This window comes from Cygnus atratus, chromosome 19 (assembly GCF_013377495.2).
Source record: "Cygnus atratus isolate AKBS03 ecotype Queensland, Australia chromosome 19, CAtr_DNAZoo_HiC_assembly, whole genome shotgun sequence".
Taxonomy (NCBI): domain Eukaryota; kingdom Metazoa; phylum Chordata; class Aves; order Anseriformes; family Anatidae; genus Cygnus; species Cygnus atratus.
The window spans coordinates 2,126,881-2,145,063 of NC_066380.1; the positions used below are offsets into that span (position 1 = coordinate 2,126,881).

General features: G+C 60.4%; 2 protein-coding genes across 6 annotated transcripts in view; one reads left to right on the forward strand and one right to left on the reverse strand.

Moving 5' to 3' along the window:
• MRRF (mitochondrial ribosome recycling factor) overlaps positions 1-18,183 on the reverse strand; it is a 217,363-nt gene that overhangs the window by 25,376 nt on the left and 173,804 nt on the right. The gene's annotated exons all lie outside the window — the stretch shown is intronic.
• On the forward strand, positions 2,001-16,683 carry LHX6 (LIM homeobox 6). Of its 3 annotated transcripts, none has more exons than XM_035555481.2 (10): positions 2,001-2,084; positions 2,600-2,740; positions 2,906-3,091; positions 3,176-3,297; positions 8,401-8,621; positions 10,976-11,076; positions 11,154-11,249; positions 12,925-13,099; positions 13,513-13,616; positions 15,334-16,683. In XM_035555481.2, exons 1-10 carry the CDS (start codon positions 2,010-2,012, stop codon positions 15,352-15,354), a joined length of 1,242 nt encoding a protein of 413 aa, XP_035411374.1. In that variant the 5' UTR covers positions 2,001-2,009; the 3' UTR covers positions 15,355-16,683. The 3 variants fall into 3 exon arrangements, with proteins under 3 accessions (XP_035411374.1, XP_050570520.1, XP_050570519.1); XM_050714563.1 differs by having other exon boundaries at positions 2,064-2,084; positions 2,675-2,740; XM_050714562.1 differs by lacking the exon at positions 2,001-2,084 and having other exon boundaries at positions 2,583-2,740.

Genomic DNA, 18,183 nt, shown 5'->3' on the forward strand with positions numbered 1-18,183 from the left:
GTCCAAAATGCCTGTCTTCTCCTAGGGCCGTGAGGGTGGTAAGCAGGATGTGAGGGTGGTAAATGCTTGGCATCAGCCGCAGCCCGCTGCTACGAGTCCGCGTACAATAGCAGCAGTCATTTTTTTCCCACTGCCCCCTCGGTAACAGAAGTGCCTTGTGTGTCTGTCAGCCAGACCCAGACCTGGGGGAGCTTTACTGCAGGTCCCTGTCTGTCGGCTGCCCGTGTTGCCCAGGAATGTCGCGGCCTCCTGAAGGCAGCCGCCACTGACGGCACGGCCAAAGCGAGGAGTTTCTCCCATGGGCTGTGGGAGGGGGTGAATGCTCAGAACACTTCTCACGAGCATCAGCGCTCAGGCCCTGTCAACCATCATGAGCTAGGTCTGAAAAGCACCTGGAGACACGGGAGACATGGCACCGCTGTGCCTTTGGCAGAGGACGCAGCTGGCTCTGAAGCTGTGAGTACGGAGGGTCACAGGCAGGCGGTGAGCAGGGGAGCAGAGCTCTGCGGCCGCTCACTTGAGGACAAGTCTGGGGGCTTTAACCTATGGTCCCGTCCTGTCAGGGTTTCTCTGGCTGCACCCTATTGCCAGCCAGGTGGGATTCCAAGGAACATGTTTACCATCTCCATGATGTGGGATTTTCCTCAATATTTCAGTTTTCCTCCTGGTGGTGAGACCTGTCCCCAACACCCCAGACCAGAAATCCCATCGTGCTTTCACCTCTGGGGACATGTAGGATGACTGACCTGAAGTCTCAGGGTCCTGGCTCAGTTGCTTGTCGCTGTGGGTGCCCTGTCTGTGTTCCCGTGGTGGTGGTGGGGAGCCCAGGGAGGGGTGAGGCTGGGGCTAGGGTCGGTGCGAGCACCTAGCTCTTGGGCTGCTCTGCCTGCCCCAGGCACTGCGGTGCCCCCAGCTCTGTAACGTGGGCTCCAGCCCCTGCCTGCTCTCATCGGGGCCAGGACGTGAGCCAGGGGCTGGGCTGCACCTCAGCCTGTTGTGACTTCGCTGGGCCCTTATTACTTGTTTAATTAGGGTGTACAGCCAGCCCCGGTGTTACTGCGTGACGGCGTGCCGGGGCCTTACAGCCCTGCATCTTTCTGGGCTGCAGACAGAAGCCGTACGGCCCTGCTGGGGGGGCAGGCGGTGTTTGCTGCTCTGTGAGAGCTCCTCCGTGTTCCTGCTGGAGCAGCAGGAGCTGACTGCATCCCCCGGCGGGGCTGAGGGGTTCCCAGCGGCCTTCCCAGCGCTCGGCACTTGCCTGTGTCCCTCCCGCGCTGCGGCGGCCCCGTGGGTCACGCTGCTGAGGATGGCGGGGAGGATCCGCAGGCAGGCCTCAGGTTGAGTTTCCTGGGGTTTTCGTAGGCTTTCTTACAGCCTCGATGTTTAAACCTAATGTCTTGTATTTATTCTGAAATGGCTTTCATCTGATTTTCCCTCTCGGTTAACAATTTAGCTGTCAAAATCAATAACGGCGAGGATCCATCCCCAGCCGCCATCAGCTCACGTTACCGTCCTCCAATTACTCCATGGTGGAACCGCTGCTGGGGCTTTGCCGGGGAATTATCAGGTTACTAATGAAGCCCGGGCAGCGGCGGGCGGCGAGACACCGCGGCGGTGGGTGCGGGCCCGGCTGCGGCACCCGGCCCGGCCCCGCCGGGGGGGGCTCCGGGGCCGAGGCCGCTCCCGGCGGGGCGGCGCTGCCCGCGGCGGGCCCGTGCGTCCCGTCGGGGCGGGCAGCGCCGGGGCCGGGAGGGGGCCCCGCGACCCCCCCCGCACCCCCCCGCGGGCGGTGCCGGTGCCGGTGCCGCCGCAGGTAGCGGGGCCCGGCGGGGCGGGCGGCCCCCGGGGCGCGGCGGGGGGGCGCCGCTTCCTGCCCGGCCCGCGGCCGCCCCCGGCGGGGGAGCGGGGCCGGCGCGGCTCCCCGCCCTTCCTGCCGCGGCCGCGGGACGCGCCGCCCGCGGGCACGGAGCGCGGCGGCGGCGGCGGGCGGAGCGGGGCGCGCCCGCCCCATGCACCGGAGCCATGAGGGCGGGCAGCCCCGGGGCCCGGGCCGCCGCGCCCCGGCCGGCGCCGAGGCGGGCAAGGTGAGCGCCGTCGGGGCCGGGAGCGGGGCCGGGAGCGCGGCGGCGGGGCCGGTACCGGGGGCGGCGGGGCCGGTACCGGGGCCGGGCCGGGGCCGGGGCCGCTCGCCGCCTCCCGCGCCGAAGGGGAGGATTTTTCCATCCCGGCGCTTTCTGGGGCGTTTTGTGCTCGGCGGAGGGAGAGGGGGAAGAATTTCGATTTTTAATTACTACCATTAAAAAAATCAAATTTGCAATTCTTTGGGTGGCCTGATGGATTCCCTGATTGACAGCCGGAATTGACACTCTGGGTACCTCTTATCTCGGGCATTTACGGCAATTTCTAATTGCAGGTAGTTTGTGGGGTTTTTTCAGCGCTTTGGCTCGCATGGGAACCGAGCGATTACTTCAAGAGGCCCGGGTTAAGTGCAGGCAGGGAGAGAATTCAATCCACATTCAAATTGCTTCATTAAAGAGACGCAGCTTTTGTTGCAAAGGATTTAAATGGCCACTAGAAAGTTCTTATTTATTGTTTTGAGGCGGTTTATATAGGGTGCCCCGCGCTCGCCCGGCGCATGGAGCCGCAGCCTCCCTCTCCCGCTCTCTCCCGCAAGGTGATGCCGCCGGAGCCGCTGCCCAAGGGGAGCGCCCGCTGCCTCGACCCGCACGCCCGCGCCATGGTAAGCGGGGCCGGGGCCGCGCCGAGGCTGCCGGGGGCACCGGGGGCACCGGGACCCGCCGGGCCGAGCCGGGCCGGGGCCGCGGGGAGAGCGCCGGGCCCCTGGGGGGGGTCGCGGGCGGCCGAGGCGGGGCCGCGGCTCACGGCCCCCCGGCTGTGCCCGCAGTCGCAGCCCGACGGGGAGCCGCTGCCCGGCGCCCTGGAGAAGGAGGACGCCCGCTCGGCGCCCAGCACCCCGTCCACGCCGTCCGTCTGCTCGCCGCCGTCCTCCTCCTCCTCGTCTACGCCGTCGGCCGGCAAGAACGTGTGCTCCAGCTGCGGGCTGGAGATCCTCGACCGGTACCTGCTCAAGGTGAGCGGCGGGGGCGGCGGGGGAGGCGGCGGCGGCGGGCGGCGGGCGGGCGGCCCCGGGTCTCAGCCCCCTTCTCCGCCGCAGGTGAACAACCTCATCTGGCACGTCCGCTGCCTCGAGTGCTCCGTGTGCCGCACCTCGCTGCGGCAGCAGCACAGCTGCTACATCAAGAACAAGGAGATCTTCTGCAAGATGGACTACTTCAGGTAGGGGCCGGGCCGCCGGGGCTAAGGGGGCGCGGGGGGCAGCGGCCCCGTCGGGAGCGGAGCGGCCGCGCCGGCCCCGGTGCTGCCGGGGAAGGGGCCGCGAAGCTGCGGGGCCGCGGGGCAGAGCGCCCCGGGGCTGCTTCGCGGCGGCCGGGCGAAGCGGCGGCTCCCCGGGCACGGCCGAGGGGCCGCAGCCGTTCCCGTGCCCTCGGCGGCTCCGGTCCCCGCCGGCCCCGCGGCGCCCGGGCAGGGACCGGGAGGCGTCGGACGGCACCGGCCCGGCGGCTGCGGGCAGGCTGAGCCCGCACCGAGCCTTCGGCAAGGCTGAGCCGTTGCCCAAAGCCTTTTCCTGCCGCGCAGCACCAAAAACCGCCGCGGCGTCGTTGGCGTTAGCGGGAGAAAGCCGCGAAACGAGTCCCCGGCGGCGGGGAGCCCCCGGCCGGCACCGGCACCAGCGCGGCTCGGGACCCCGGCGGCCGGAGGAGCGGGTCCCGAGGGGCGACCGGTTGTTGGGGCTGCGGCAGCCTTCGGGTGGTGAGCCCGAAACTGGGAATCCTCCCCTGGAAGAGGCGCGAGGGGATGGAGGGTTCCCGAGCTCCGCGCCGGGGTTTGACTGTCGGCAGCGCCCCCCGCTCCGGCTTTGCCCATCTCGCCCGCCGAGGGAATGCAGTTTGCCCCAGGAGGAAGGGGAAATCGCAGGCAGGAAATGAGAATGACCCCGGCGGGGCTGCGCGGGGCTCGCCACGACGGCCGCGGCTCGGCACGGCAGCTCTCCCGGGCAGAGGTGCTTCGGGCAGGGCGCGCTCTTCGGGCACTGTGCTTTAGGTGCCTCCAGGGGCTTTATTTTATTTAATTTGGTTTTGGTTTTATCTCATTTTTTTTGAGAGGGTCTCCAGATGCGGCAGGAGGGGGGCCGTGCCCCCCGGCCCTCCGGCGCGGTGCTCTCGGTGCCCGGCGGGGCAGCCCCGAGCTCGGCTCCCCCCGCGCCCGCCCCGGCCCCGCCGCGCCGTTGGCCGCGAGCAGCCGGCGGGGGGAACCCGGGATCCCACCGGAATCCTCCTCACCCGGGGCGGAAAGCACCGGGGCAGCCTGGGGTGCCTTTGTGCTGCTTCGGAGCTCCTCCAGCGCCTTCCGTTAATTAATAACCGTTCGCACGACATTGCTATTTTTTAAAGACGGGCGGGTTTTTAAAGACGGGCTCCGAGCAGCGGCTGAGCCTCGGCATCGCGGCGCTCGCCGCCCGCTCCACCGGGGACGCTCCGGGCCGGCCCCGGCTGCCCGCGCTGGGGCGGCCGCAGAGCCGGAGGTGGCGTTTGCCGTTTGCACAAAACGATTTTAATTTTGATTGCATTTTTCTCGCGCGCGGAACGACGCCGGCGGGGCCGCGGCCGGGTGGGGACGGGGCTGCCCCGCTCCTGGCCGCCCCCGGGGCCCCGCAGCCCGCGGGCACCGGGCTCCCGGCGGGGGACTCAGAGCGCCGGTTTGGGCAGTGCCGCGCCGTACCGAGCCGTACGAGGCCAGGCACTGCCGTGCCGAGCCGAGCCGTGCCGAGCCGGTCCCCGCGGCGAGCCCCGGGCGGTGCCGATCCGCGCTGCCGCTGCCGTCGGTGCCCGGGGGCGGCCGAGCCCCGGCTGCTGCGGGGCCGGGGCTGGGCTTCAGCGCCCCGATCGGGAGCCGTGGATAGCCGGGACCCCGCGTCTCGCGTGGGGGTCCCTGGGGCTCCCCCACCGGCAGAGGGGAGCCGCCGGCGGGGACCGCCCGGGCTGGGGTCCCGCAGCCCCATGGAGAGCCCCCGGGAGCCGCCGGTGCCCGCGGAGGGCCTGCAGCCCCGGGCAGCAGGGACCCAGCGCTTGGCCAGGGACAAATCCGACTCTTTCGACTTTCTAAATTATTGTTATTATTATTATTTGCTGCAGCCGAAGCGTGTTTTTAAAAGCGGAACAGAACTGTCCCACCGCCCCTTCTGTCCCCCCGTCCCTTCCCGTTCACACGAGAGGCTGTGCTGGCGCTGCCACGGCCCTGCAGCTCCGTGCGCGTCTTTAAGGAAGCGTCGCCGTTTCCTGTGTCCTGTCAAATAATTGCATTTGGCATTCAGGGCTCTAGTGCTTCGAGGAGAACCAAATTAAAACTGGAGCTCGTGGAGCTCCATCGGAGGAACATTGTGTTCCCCGGGTGATGCGAGGGCTGCTCGCGGCCAAGCTCCCACGGCTCGGTCTCGGGGAGGGCCAGCACCCCGCCATGGTCCCGGTGTGACCCCCAGGGCACCCAGCCGTGCTGGGCAGCTCCGGGGCAGAAAAGCTTGGGGACCCTGTGGGCTGGGGCAGTGCAAGGCCTGCGGGTGGGCCAGGGCCAGTGTGGGCTATGTCGTCCCCAGCCTTTGTGTCCCTGGGGTGCCTTTGTGCTCCGGCCCGAGCGCAGCCGTGGCTTGCAGCGCAGGCAGGCTCGCTTCGGCAGCGCGCTGCTGCTCCTCTGCGTGGTTCAGCACGGATCCTGGAAGCCGCAGCCACAGCTGCTTCTGGGGGCTGTGTTAGGAGCTTCCTACAGAGCACACCCAGGGGGAACGGGGATGTGGAGCTGTCGGTGGCCCTGGGTGGTCCTCACCCCAACCCTGCAGGCAGGGGGGTGCCAGGGCTCAGGGAGCTGCAGCACCCGGGTGCCCGTGAGCCTGCACGCACCAGGCACCCTCCTGCCTCTGCTCTTCCCACAGCCCAGATGCTGCGGCCACCCGGAGGAGGCAGGATGGGTCTTTCTGGGATGAGTCCCTCCCGGTAATGTCGCTGCTGTTTTCTATCTCCCGGTGGTGGTGCGGAAAGCTGGCAGCATCTGCGCACCCACCACAAACCACATGCGGGGCTGGAGCTGTGTGTCCAGCCGATGTTGGCGATGCCCCGGCCTGAGCTGCTGTGCATGGGCCAGGCTGTGGAGCTGAGCTTTGCCATCAGGGAAACCACCTGGGCTTGGGGAGAGCCTCCAGCTCTGTGTCTCCTGCTGCAGCGTGGCTCCATCCTTGTCCCCTCCCTGCCAGGCGGGCAGCAGGACCCCAGAAGCCCCTCGCCTGCTGCCCTGCAGGCGGCAGGAACAGGCTCAGTGAATTGAAGTCAGTTTTATTTTTGAAATATCATTTCCCATAGCGATGGGTCAGGGCAGTTTCTCTCCTCACGGGTGGTGACGTCCCTGTGGTGACAGCCCCTGCTGGGTGACAGTGGGTGCCTGTGCCTGGCCCCGGCTCGGTTTGGTTTCCGTCAAAACCCACCAGCTGCAGCCAGTGCTGGAGGCAGGCACTGGCGCGAGAGCTGCGGGCGCAGCATCAGTGGCTGCCGGCGCTGCCTCCTGCACGGCCCCGTGCCCGTGTCCCCCTGCGGGACCACGGGGTCTGCGTGGGTTGAGCCCTCCCTGGTCTGTGTGGCTTGCTGAGGGGCCTCTGCCGGGAACCGCCACCGGCTGGGGACTCTGCCTGGCCACGGGGACACTGTGCTGCAGGTCTGGGCCACCTGGGTGTCCCCGTGGATCCCAGCCCCTGTGGGGATGTGTGCTCTTCCCGGGCCCTGCCCATCCCAGCGCACAGCTTGGCCTGCTCCAGAGCAGGGAGCGATTGAACCGGGGAGAGGCGATTACCACGTGTTATTAGTTCGTTTAAGCCTGCCCCCCTCGTTTGATAGCGTTCAGCAAATATGACTGTTTATATAGCACATTGTTCAAAGTAATTCGACTTACAGGAACAATCTTTACTTCTAAATAAAAAATTAATACAGTTCTTTTGTTTGTGCGTTTATATAAACGAGCTGGCACAAAGTCAGTTTACAATGTTCCCATCTGAAGTAAATTAGCGAAGTCTCTTAGCTAAGTCTCTGTATAATTTCAGCACAGAAATGTCCTTTTTTTTGTTGGTTCGGTTTCGTTTTTTTTTTTTCTTTGGTCAACTATGGTCAGGCTGAAAAATTTAAACCTTTCTCTTCCTCCCAAGTATTTTGCAGTTAGTGACTCTGTACAGGATGGCCTTGCAGCATCTCCCCGAGGCCACGCATGGCAGGCAGCTGTGGGACGGCTCAGCTGGGCTCGTGGCATGCGAGGCTGCGGCGTGCTCCCACCTGGGGCTGTCTCAGGGTGCCCGGAGCGGTTGCGGTCGCTGCCACCTGCCCAGCTCCGCAGCCTCGAGGTGCTGCAGCGCGAGGTGCCCTTGGTGCAGTCCCCTCGGTGTTCCCTGCCTGCAATGCAGGAAATACTCGGGCTGTTCGGGCAGGGGATGGCACCGTCTGCTGCTTCCCGGCAGGGACGGGGACGAGGAGCGCGGGACCGGGTGCGAGCCCCACGATGCAGTGGCTGTGCCACGGATGTGCGGGGACGCGCAGTGACTGCGACCAGGTCTGTGTCGGGGCCAGCGCCAGCCCTGTGGTGCTGGAGGAGACACTCCTCTCTCCCTGCTGCTTACTGCTCGTTGCATGTATTTTTTTTTTAATGGTTTTAGTAAAACTAAAATGCAAACACCCACCCACGTTAGAGGAGGCCGTGCCTGTGCTGCGGTGGCACCGCCTGGACTCGGTGCGGGGAGCGGCGGCCCGGTGGAGCTGCCAGCAGCGGGGCGCTCAGAAGCGTGCTCCGAGGCACGGCCCCCCCAGCGTGTGGGGATGCGGCGGCCTCGTTACCTTTTCATTTCACTGAAATACTTCCTAGCATAAATAACTTGAGCGCGATCATCATCTTCTCGCCGCGAGGAGACCTCCTCGTAGGAGGAAAAAGCAGATGCATACGTCTGTGTGTGTTAGGAGAAAACACATGTTTTGATTTATTGCAATAGGGGAAAAACGGCTCTAACAAAATTTCCATCTGAGTGTCACACTGCCTGTTATCAAAATAAAAAGCCCACGAACTTGGAAGCTGATTCATTGCACTGCGTGACCTCAGTGCTCGCTCGCACGGCTCAGCCCCGCAGCCGCGCCTGGTGCTGCGGGGCCGCGCTGGGCCCCCTGCCCGCGGGTAGCCCCCAGGGGATGGTTTCCCCGCAGCCTCTTCCCCGCGTGGGCTTTGTGGGGTTGGGGCTGGTTGCGGTGGGCGATGGGGCGGCGGAGGCTGCCCGCCCTCACCCTGTCTCCTCTCCTCCCGCAGCCGGTTTGGTACCAAGTGCGCCCGCTGCGGCAGGCAGATCTACGCCAGCGACTGGGTGCGGCGGGCGCGGGGCAACGCCTACCACCTCGCCTGCTTCGCCTGCTTCTCCTGCAAGCGGCAGCTCTCCACCGGCGAGGAGTTCGGCTTGGTGGAGGAGAAGGTGCTGTGCCGGATCCACTACGACACCATGATCGAGAACCTCAAGCGAGCGGCGGAAAACGGTACGGAGCCACGGTGCAGCCCTTGGCACGGGCACTGCGCGGGGCTGTCGCTGCCATGGCGAGGTGTTGGGGCCGGTCCCGCTGCTGCTGGAGGCATGCGGAGAGCGGGATGGTGCCTGCCCAGAGGCTGCTGCTGCCCTGGGGTGCACGTGGGTGTGATGGGCTGGCACTGCTTGTGGCAGAGCTGCGTGCCGAGGGCAATGCCAGGCACAGCCCCTGGTCCTGCTCCCACCACACCGCCTGGCCTTGCTGCCGCGTGCAGCGAGTCAGAAAACCGCAGGGATTTTGAGGCCATGAGTCATAAACCTAGAAGGTGGGAAACCTGGTGGGCAGATAGACTGTTCCCGTCTTTTTCCACCGGCCCTGGGATGGGTTTCTAAGAGCTGGACTGTGCTGTGCGCTGCCGTCCCTGCTGCAGCACGTCACCAATGGCCTCCGTGTTCCCACCCAAGTCCTGCTCTCACGGGGCTGGGTTGGTGCCACCAGGTCACACAGCACTGCGGCTCCTCGAGTGCAGCCTGGCCCCAGTGCCAGCCCAGTGCGTGCTTGGAGGAAAGAAGTGTCTTTGGAAGGTTTGCGAGGCCATATCGTGCCACGTTACCACCGGGCTGGGCCAGGAGGGAGCCCGGCCAGGTCCTGCCCCACGTGCTTGGGCTGCAGCTGCCTCTGGCTCCCTCCCGTGCTCACGCCAGTGGTGAGGTGACGAGCGAGGGCTGTGGTAGGGCTGTTTGCTTTTATCATGTTGGGCGTTGAGAGGCTGCCCATGGAGATGCTCTGCGGCCATGGGAATGCCAAGAGAAATGACCAGGGACCCCGTGGGGCTGTGCTGGGGCACTGCTCAGCTGGGAGCATGGCTCCTGCCTGCGCTGCCCCTTGCTTGCGCTTCACGGGCACGGGGAGGCAAACACCGCGTCCCAGCCCATGCAGCATGTGGAAGCTATTAACAACCTGACACGAAAATAATCAGTGTTTCTGTTTACAGCATTTGAGTAAGAGAATGGAAACAGCGTGCCCTGTCGGGCTGGGAGGGTCCTGGCCGTGGGGCCGGTGGCCGGCTGGTTGTGGGGGCGTGGGGCTGAGGCCGGGCGCAGGGGGTGGCAGGGAGAGGCCGCAGGTCCGGGAGGAGCGTGGGGCCAGGCTGCTGCTGGGTCTGGCTCTGGGGCACTGCAGAGTCATGGTCCCAGCCGGGGGCTTGGTTTGCACTGCAAGGGGGTCCCTGTGGAGCAGTGCTGGGGAGCCCTGCGGAGCCAGGGCATGGGGCAAGTGTCCCCAGGCAGGTGCCCAGCTCCGAGCACAGTGCCTCTTGGCTGCAGGAAGGGATGGAGAGGCTCTGGAGAGCAGCATTGCTGCAGAGTTAGAGGGCCACGCTTTTTTCCCCCTCCAGTAATTACCCAGCAATTTCTTCAGCACATGAGGTTTTACACACAAGAAAAATAAACAGATGTTGCTGAAGTCAGAGTCCCATTCATCATCCTAAAAGAACAAGTCAAACTATATGAGAAAGTCCTTCAACTCAAGCCAAGACAATCACAGCCCGGTCCAGCTTGCAGAGCAAACGTCGTGGTGTGCAGGCACATCCTGGGAGCGGGGCGAGCGCCAGCCCTGCGCAGGCACCCTCCCTCATCCATCACTCCTCCGGGCAGGACGCAGGCTCCGGTGGGGTCCCCATGGCAGGGCGGGGGCCCTGGTCCTGGCCGTCCCCCCGCTGGCTCCATGGCTATGTGAGCGTGGCCAGGCTCACCCCAACACCCTGCTTGGGCAGTGGGGGACGGTCCCTGGCCCAGTGTGTCCCCCTGCTGCACGGCTGCTGCTTCGGGTGGTGGCACCACACAGAGCAAGGTCACCATGGGCTGCTGTGGGGCCCAGAAGGTGGTCAGGGGAAGAGAAAGAAGCCCATTGAAATGCATTCTGAGCGAATGGGATGGGTGATGGAGGCAGTGCTGCAGTGGAGACGGGGCCATGAGGCACAGTGTGGGCTCAGCAGCATCCAGGGTCCTCTTCTGAGCCGCTCACGGGTGGACACAGCCTGGTGGTGCCACAAGCCGAGGACATCAGTGTGTTCCTTTACACACCGCGACGTCCATCTTCCCTCTGTCCTTTCCCCATCCCTCATTCCCCAACTCTTACACAAAATGGCTGTTTTTTCCAAACTCATCAGGGGCAGCATTACCACTTGGTGACAGAGAGACTTGGCAGCCCCTTACAGCTCTGGGTCAGTGCCACTGCCCCGTGCCACTATGTCCCCGGGCAGGGCAGGGCAGGGCAGGGAGGACTCTGTGCGTGTGCTGGGAGGTGTACAGTTGTTATTCAGCTCTCCCAGCACTGACTGCAGCACTCTGGGCTTCTCTCCACAGGCAACGGGATCACGCTGGAGGGGGCCGTGCCCTCGGAGCAGGACAGCCAGCCGAAGCCGGCCAAGAGGGCCCGCACCTCCTTCACCGCCGAGCAGCTGCAGGTAGCGGGGCTGGGCCGGGGGTGGGGGGGTCCACGGTGCCCGGCCGCACCCTGACCCCTCTCCTCGCCGCCCGCCAGGTCATGCAGGCACAGTTTGCTCAGGACAACAACCCCGACGCACAAACGCTTCAGAAACTCGCAGACATGACGGGGCTGAGTCGGAGAGTCATTCAGGTAGGGGCAGCTGTGGGGTGAGCGTGTGGGGTGAGCGTGTGGGGTGCGGGCGAGGTGCGGGCACCATCGGCCGTGGGCACCAGCACCCCCCATGGTGGATGGAGAAGGGGGTGGAGGGGGGCACCAGTGCCCCTGTGTGATGGGGACACTGGTGCTAAATGAGACGAACATCCCCCTAGCCCCTTGCTCCCATGCTGGCCTCAGTGCTTGCTGCATCCAGCAGCTTCATCCCCTCTCGTGAGCACGTTGGCTGTGCTTGGTCCCTTCGTGATGCCAGCTCCATTCTTCCCCTTTCTCACTCTTTGGTTTTCTGTATTTTTTTCTCTTTTTAATGCAATGAAAAAAATACAGCCTGGGCCAATCCAAACAAATTACAGGGTAGGGAGCTGCCCGTAGCACACTGGCTGCAGCACTCTGTCACTGACATGGGCGCAGGCAGGACCGGTGCTTCCCCAGCAGCAAGGTGCTGGTCCTGCAAGGCTGCACCGTTGGTGTTGGGAAGTTTCAGGAGAAAGGGGGGCAGCAGCAGCAACGTCCCCGTTCCTGTGCCGTGTGTGAGGGGAGGGAGAGCGGTGCCGGAGGGGCTGGGAGGAAAATGCCACCTCTGCCGCTCCTGCAGCCACCCCAGCCGTGCCCTCGGCCACATTCGTGCTCCTCACTTCAGCATCCTGCTGACATACTTTCTGCATACAATGAGAGCACGAGTGATTAAAATAAACTTGGAGCTTTCATCCAGGATTGTTTTGCCAAAGACGCATTTAAATTTCTAGCGCGTGAAAATCTGGCTTGAGCCTCAGTTATTGAGACTCTTCATTTAGAGAAAGATCAACTGGTCTACACGCTGGGCTGTTTTTTATGTGGATATTTTTTAAAGGTGCTTCGAGCAGGAAACAATTTGTCAAACGCGTGACTGTTTCCTTTGCATGGTCTAGTGTGCGTGGCCTCAGGGCGCTGATCTTCGCTGTGACTTGTGGAAGGTTTCTACTCCCAATTATCCTTCAAAAATTAAAGCATAAGAAAGAAAACACCACATTAGCATGGAAAAAGCCTCCATGCATGCTTTAGTTCTAGGGTGTAATCCCCTAACTATTCCTTTAATTAAGAGCAGTGAGATATGGTCAGAAGGCTCCTGCCTGCTGGTGGATGCAGTAGGGCTGTCTCCTGTCATACCTTCATTTCTCAGCTTTATTGTGCTGCTGATGTGGTTTCTGGACACAATAACCACATGACATTAAATTGTTTTTCATGCCTACAGTCGCAGATGCAGCTTGCTGCGGATGTGCTGTCAGTGCGGAAGGGAGCGGTGTGATATTTAGCGTGAGCTCCTGCACAGCCCGGTCGTGGCATTTCACTCAGCGACTCCTGCGCCAAGCATGAAAGTTTTCATTGCCTTACTAAAGAATGGTGTTGGTTCTGACCACACCAAATTAACCGTAAGGGTGCCACTTCAGGCATGCTAATGTCTGTGCTTTCTGGAGACAAAAGTCTTCCTCCAGTGAGTGCAGAAAAAAGCAGTGGGGGGCAGCGGACACTAACAAGGTGTTTCAGCGCAGAGATTTCCAAATGTGATTCCTTTTGTAAATACCCTGCGGAGGCAGCCCTCACAGGGTCTTTGTGAGTGACCGCAGCTCAGCCCAATTACCTCTTCACTCAGTGTCTGCCGCTTTCCTTTCAGGTTTGGTTTCAAAACTGCAGAGCCCGCCATAAAAAACACACGCCCCAGCACACGGTGCCGCCCTCGGGGGCTCCCCCGTCCCGCATCCCCTCCTCGCTCCCCGAGGACATCCACTACTCGCCCTTCAGCAGCCCGGAGCGGGCCCGGATGGTGACGCTGCACGGATACATAGAGAGTGAGTGTGGGGCCGGGGAGGGAGCTGCGCAGCTCGGTCCCACGAAGGTCCCTGCCTTGGCTTGGCTTTAGGGTCCTCGGCCTTCCTTGGGTTCCCTTTGTCATGAAGAGCAGCGTGGGTGCACCCTGCGGAGCTGGTGCTCCCCTGCGCAAGGTCGGAGGAGCTTTTCCTACCAACTGCTGGGTGCCGATGGACCATTTGCGCGTAGGGTGGTGGTGTTGGGGTGGGAAGGGTCACCAGGACGGAGTCTTTGGGCTCTGTGAAAACTGTGAGGTTTCTCCCCACCCTCGCCTGCACCAGATGTGGCCTCTCAGTGTGTGTCCCTGGCTGCTCCCTGCCAGCAGCCCGGCCGTGCCGCTCGCCGGGCTCGTGTTGTTGGCAGTAACGGGGCTGAAGCCTCTTCTCATCCACAGGTCAGGTACAGTGTGGACAAGTGCACTGTAGACTTCCCTACACTGCTCCACCAGTGCACCTCAAAGCAGACATGGAAGGACCACTATCTAATAGGGGTGAGAAGGTAATTGTACTCCTTGTTTCAGGCTTTGGGGCCAAACTGCTGCTTGTGTAATGTCGTTGCCACGGCCTGCTCATGCCAGCAGGGCTGCTTCTCTGTGATCTCCGGCAGCTGCCAGCTGCTCATGGTGTTGCTTAATTCTGGTGGTCCTAGACTGATGTACCAGCTGTTGGTACATGGCGCCAATTTGTTCTGCACTAAATTCCCCTCGTTGTTGTGATGTGCTGGGTGGGATGCTCTGCCTGGAGCCACTCAAGTCTCTGACCTCCCGCTGCCTTAGCTCCTCTGTTTCTGGTTTCTCCCTTCCCTGTGGTCATTCGCTTCCTTCCCTGCTCCGCTGCCCCATTGTCGGCACGCTTGGTCTGCGAGCAGCACACGGCTGCTAGCGACTGCGCGGGCAGGACCCACGCCACGTGCTGACTTCCAGTTCTCCATGAGCTAATAAGAAGGATTCATTTCTCGGGGATTCCAGTATTGCTTAAAAAATAACAACTGGCCATCATCATATCTTAAATAGGAATGTTATTTCACAATGCCTGGCTAAGAAACAATATTGCGTATAGATTATTTTTTCTTTTCAGTACCTAAGTATCTGCGCGTTCTAACGTAGAGCTCATTTTTGGGGGAAGGCTCCTGAGATGATGTATACATGCATAGACTCATAAGATTTTATTTAGGATCCCAATTTAAGTGACTTCATTTTGAGGAAACACTGAGCCTTTGGCAACTCTTACTGTTTTAGCTTTCATCTTTACTTTTAGAAGCTCTCAGCATCTCTTTCCAAATCTTTCTCTATTCAGTGCAGCAACCAGAGATTGTTGAGCTCTTCCAATAAATGCAAGCAGGGGCACAGCAAAGTTACTTTTTTGGTCAAAATGCTACCATTTTATCATGATATCTACAAGAAAACTGGAGAGTTTTTGGAAAATATTACTCAGTCCTGACGTTGTCCTTCAAAGAAACTCCCCAGCAGCAACTGGCTCCTGTGACTTCAGTGCAATTACTTGTGGATGTTGCAGGGCTGGGTTCTCAGGACATGGAGCTGCCCCCCACACCAGTTCCTTTTCCAAACAATTCCTGCCGTGCTCAGTTCTGGAAACCTAAAGCAGCATCTTTTTCCTCATAATTTTTTTTTAAAGGCGGTGATATCCGAGATCCTGAAAAAGCAATTGTGTAGGCAACACTAAGTCTCCCCCTTCCCGTGAGGCATGTGCCCACCTCCACTCCTTGTGGTGCCCCGGGGACGAGGGCAGATGCCGTGTTTGGGGGCAGTGAGGTGGGATGGGTAGCCCGCGGTTTGAGGGACGCCTGTGGTGATTAGCAAGTGAGGTGTATGGAGTAAGGACACCTGGTACTGCTCTGCATCTTTCTTGGTAGCTGTCGTATCACAGAGCAAACAAAATACCTACTGGCTGTGCTGCGCAGTGCAGTTCTGCAGGCTAACAGGGAGGTGGTGACTCCCTCAGGGGGTGCGCTGCTGTGCTCCCCTTACCTCCCGCTTGTGATGCCTCAGCTGCATGCTGCCTTCCCTGTGGGCTCTGGTCTGTGGGGCTCAGGGGCAAGAGTGGCTCCAGAAAGAGTTTGTCCCACGGGCAAGTCGCTGCCTTCCCTTTCGGCTGGGCACGTGTGCTGCCTGGCTGTTCCCCGAGAGCCCATTTCCGTGGTGAGGGCCATTTATCTCTGGAAGAAGCTAATGCTTGGTTCACGTTTCTCCCAATAGGTCATCCTCTTTCAGTACTGACTGCGCGAGCTCTTCCTCATCTGCCCATGGCGCTACCAGCACCACTGCCCCTCAGTCGCTGAAACAGCGTCCAGCCCGAGGCAACTGTTCTCAGTCATGCAGGAGAAACTCAGATCCAGCACTCTCAGTTGTTCCCATTGACCAGCATCTAACATCCACTATTATTTCTCCAGCAACACTCTGTGTATGTGTGTGTCGAGTGCAGAGTTACATTTTTCACTTGTTTCTTGTGGACTTGTAGAATGACAGTGAGTCTCTCCAAGGCAATGCCAGACACAGCCAAAATTAGTGACTCTGCTGTGCTTACAAATCCTGCTCCCCAGTCACAGGAATATGAACAGATCAGTTCACGCTGAGTCACAGGGGGTTCGATGATCACCTATGAATATAAAGAAAGGAGGAATTTACGTGGTTTGGCCTGATTCTCTTTTTGCACCAGTGAAGCAGTGTTGGTTCCCGGACGTCCCTCCTTATTTACACTTGCATGTGTGAAATCTGAAATGGGCTCTTTGGCTCAGCAACTCAATATACACACAGGACTCCTGAGCCAAAGCCACAGGTAGCTGTGGCTCCACTAAGTGGAAAACATGATGCCAGCTGGAAATAGGCAGTTTTCCTTCCTCCTCAAAGTGCTTTAGAATCACATGTCCTTTGATCACTCTGTAAGGTAAGTAAACCTTAGTGTTTCCCCCCCTCATTTTGTAGGAGGGGAAATGGAGATGTCCTAAACCGAAAGGAGTGGTGGGGGTTGGTGGCAAAGCCAGGTTTAGCACTCTGAAGGTTTTGATTGCTGACTTGTTCTCAGAGCACTGAATATCTCCCTCCTCTCACAGCCATCTGCCAAATCTTTTATTATTGTTTTTATTATTAGTCTCGTTTTTTATTAACAAGCTAGTTTATTTCTGTGGAGTCACGTTGGATCACAAATGGGTGTACCTACACAGAACTTAGACACTCCATACACTGGGACTGGGGAATCCTTAAAGGAAGCTGATTGTAAATGCGTAGAAAAGTTTTGCCCTGGTACAGACCCCAGGAGAGGGACCCAGCGCCGTGCCCAGTGCTCACTGAGGGCAGCAGGGGAGGAACCCGGGAGCAGTCAGGGAAGTGCAACTGGCGGTAAGGCCGGCAGGAGCGGTCCCCGGCCGAGCGGCAGCAAGGTGACGGCGTATTCCTTTGTCTGGCAGCATCCGATTACCTCTGCCCTTGCGTTGTTCCCCCTTCCCGGAGCATGACTGTTGCTTCTGCCACGACTGGGATGGAGGCACAGCCCCAGCCGGCTGCTTGCAGAGGAGCAGGCGATGCGGGGCTCACCCTCAGAGGCAGTCTCACTGCAACAACAAAGGAAGTACTCGGCCCTCTGGCCCCAAATCAGCAAAAACCCTCTGAAATGATACTTCATTGACAGTAATAACAAAAGTAAACAGCTAGCATTTGACAGCCCTTCTCAGCTTGCACCAAGCCAAGAGCAGGCCGATAACAAAACCTCTCTCCACGTGAGCACACGGGTCTGTCTTGCTGCTCGGTGTCTGCACGGCATTTCCAAGAATGTGAAAGCCTACCATGAGCCACAGTTAGTGCGTGACGTGACTAAGCGGTGCCTGCAGGACAGACGACAGGAATCCAACAGTTGCATAACTTGTTTTCGGTTCAAGCCGTAGATACACGTGTTTTTCTCTCGGGGAGATCCATCTCCAGCAGCCCGTGGCGGCTGAGCTGGGCGGGTGGCACCAGGCCGGGCCCGCTGGGCGCTGGCAGCCCTGCACGGTCACCGCGGGCTGCTCAGGGACTTGTGTGAGGAGACATGGATATCTGCTGAGGTGGCCACCAAGATCTCTTGATTTGAGGAATAACCGAATACAAGCACACGCTGATACATGTTGGAACAAATACATACATACCTCTGTGTGTGTGTATGTATATAAAGCAGGGAGAGTGATGGTAGTATTCAGACAGTTAGGCCAGTATTCTAATTGCAGCTAGCAGCTCTACCCCCCCATTTAAAACAACATTTGGAAGGAGGGAGGAAATTAGGTCCGCAAAGTATTATCGTCACCTCCTGACACGCCAATAACCGCTTCCAGCGTGTGACCCATGACAAGGGACTCCCACACGCGTGGCCTGGCAGGAACCACCACTCCAAAGTGTCTCCGTGGGGCAGGAACAGTCACAAGCTGCTCCCGTTCCTGCCACTTTTCTCCCTGTCTGTAGCAATGAGCGAAAGGACTGGCAGACCTTTTGTTGGCTGTGAGTGCTGCTTCCTGGCATGGGTGGCTGCGGGGTGTACATGGCATGCTGTGTCCGCGTGAAATGGCCTTCAGATGCTGGGGGTGGTTGGCGGGGTCACCAGGGCCCCACTTTCTTCTCCATTTGTGCTCGCGCATTGGAATGATTGTTTAGTTGTGGACTTAGTGCTATAAACTAATGGGTAGCTGTCCAATTTAAGGCTGAAGGAGAGACCTCAGGCTGTAACTTGACCTGACATCCCCCAGTACTTGAGATTTCCACAACTGTTTTGTTGAGGGAGAAAACAGTCTGTTGCATTTATCTTCTGTCTCAGCAGTGCAGTGAAAGGGAGGCTATTAACTGTGTATCTGCTAAATATCAGCTTAGTCACTGACCAAGAGAACCACTTGTGAAATGTACTGTATGTCAAAGTTTTTGTAGCTGATACCACGGACGGGACCACGTGCAAAGTGCAGGGTAACGCGGAGGTCTCTCCCCAGCCGCGCTGTGCTCACAGCGACCTGCACCGCACAGACCCTGCCCGAGGGCAGCTCCCCCCGTAAGTAGCCAGGAGCAGCTTTGCTAATTCAGAAATCAGGCTCT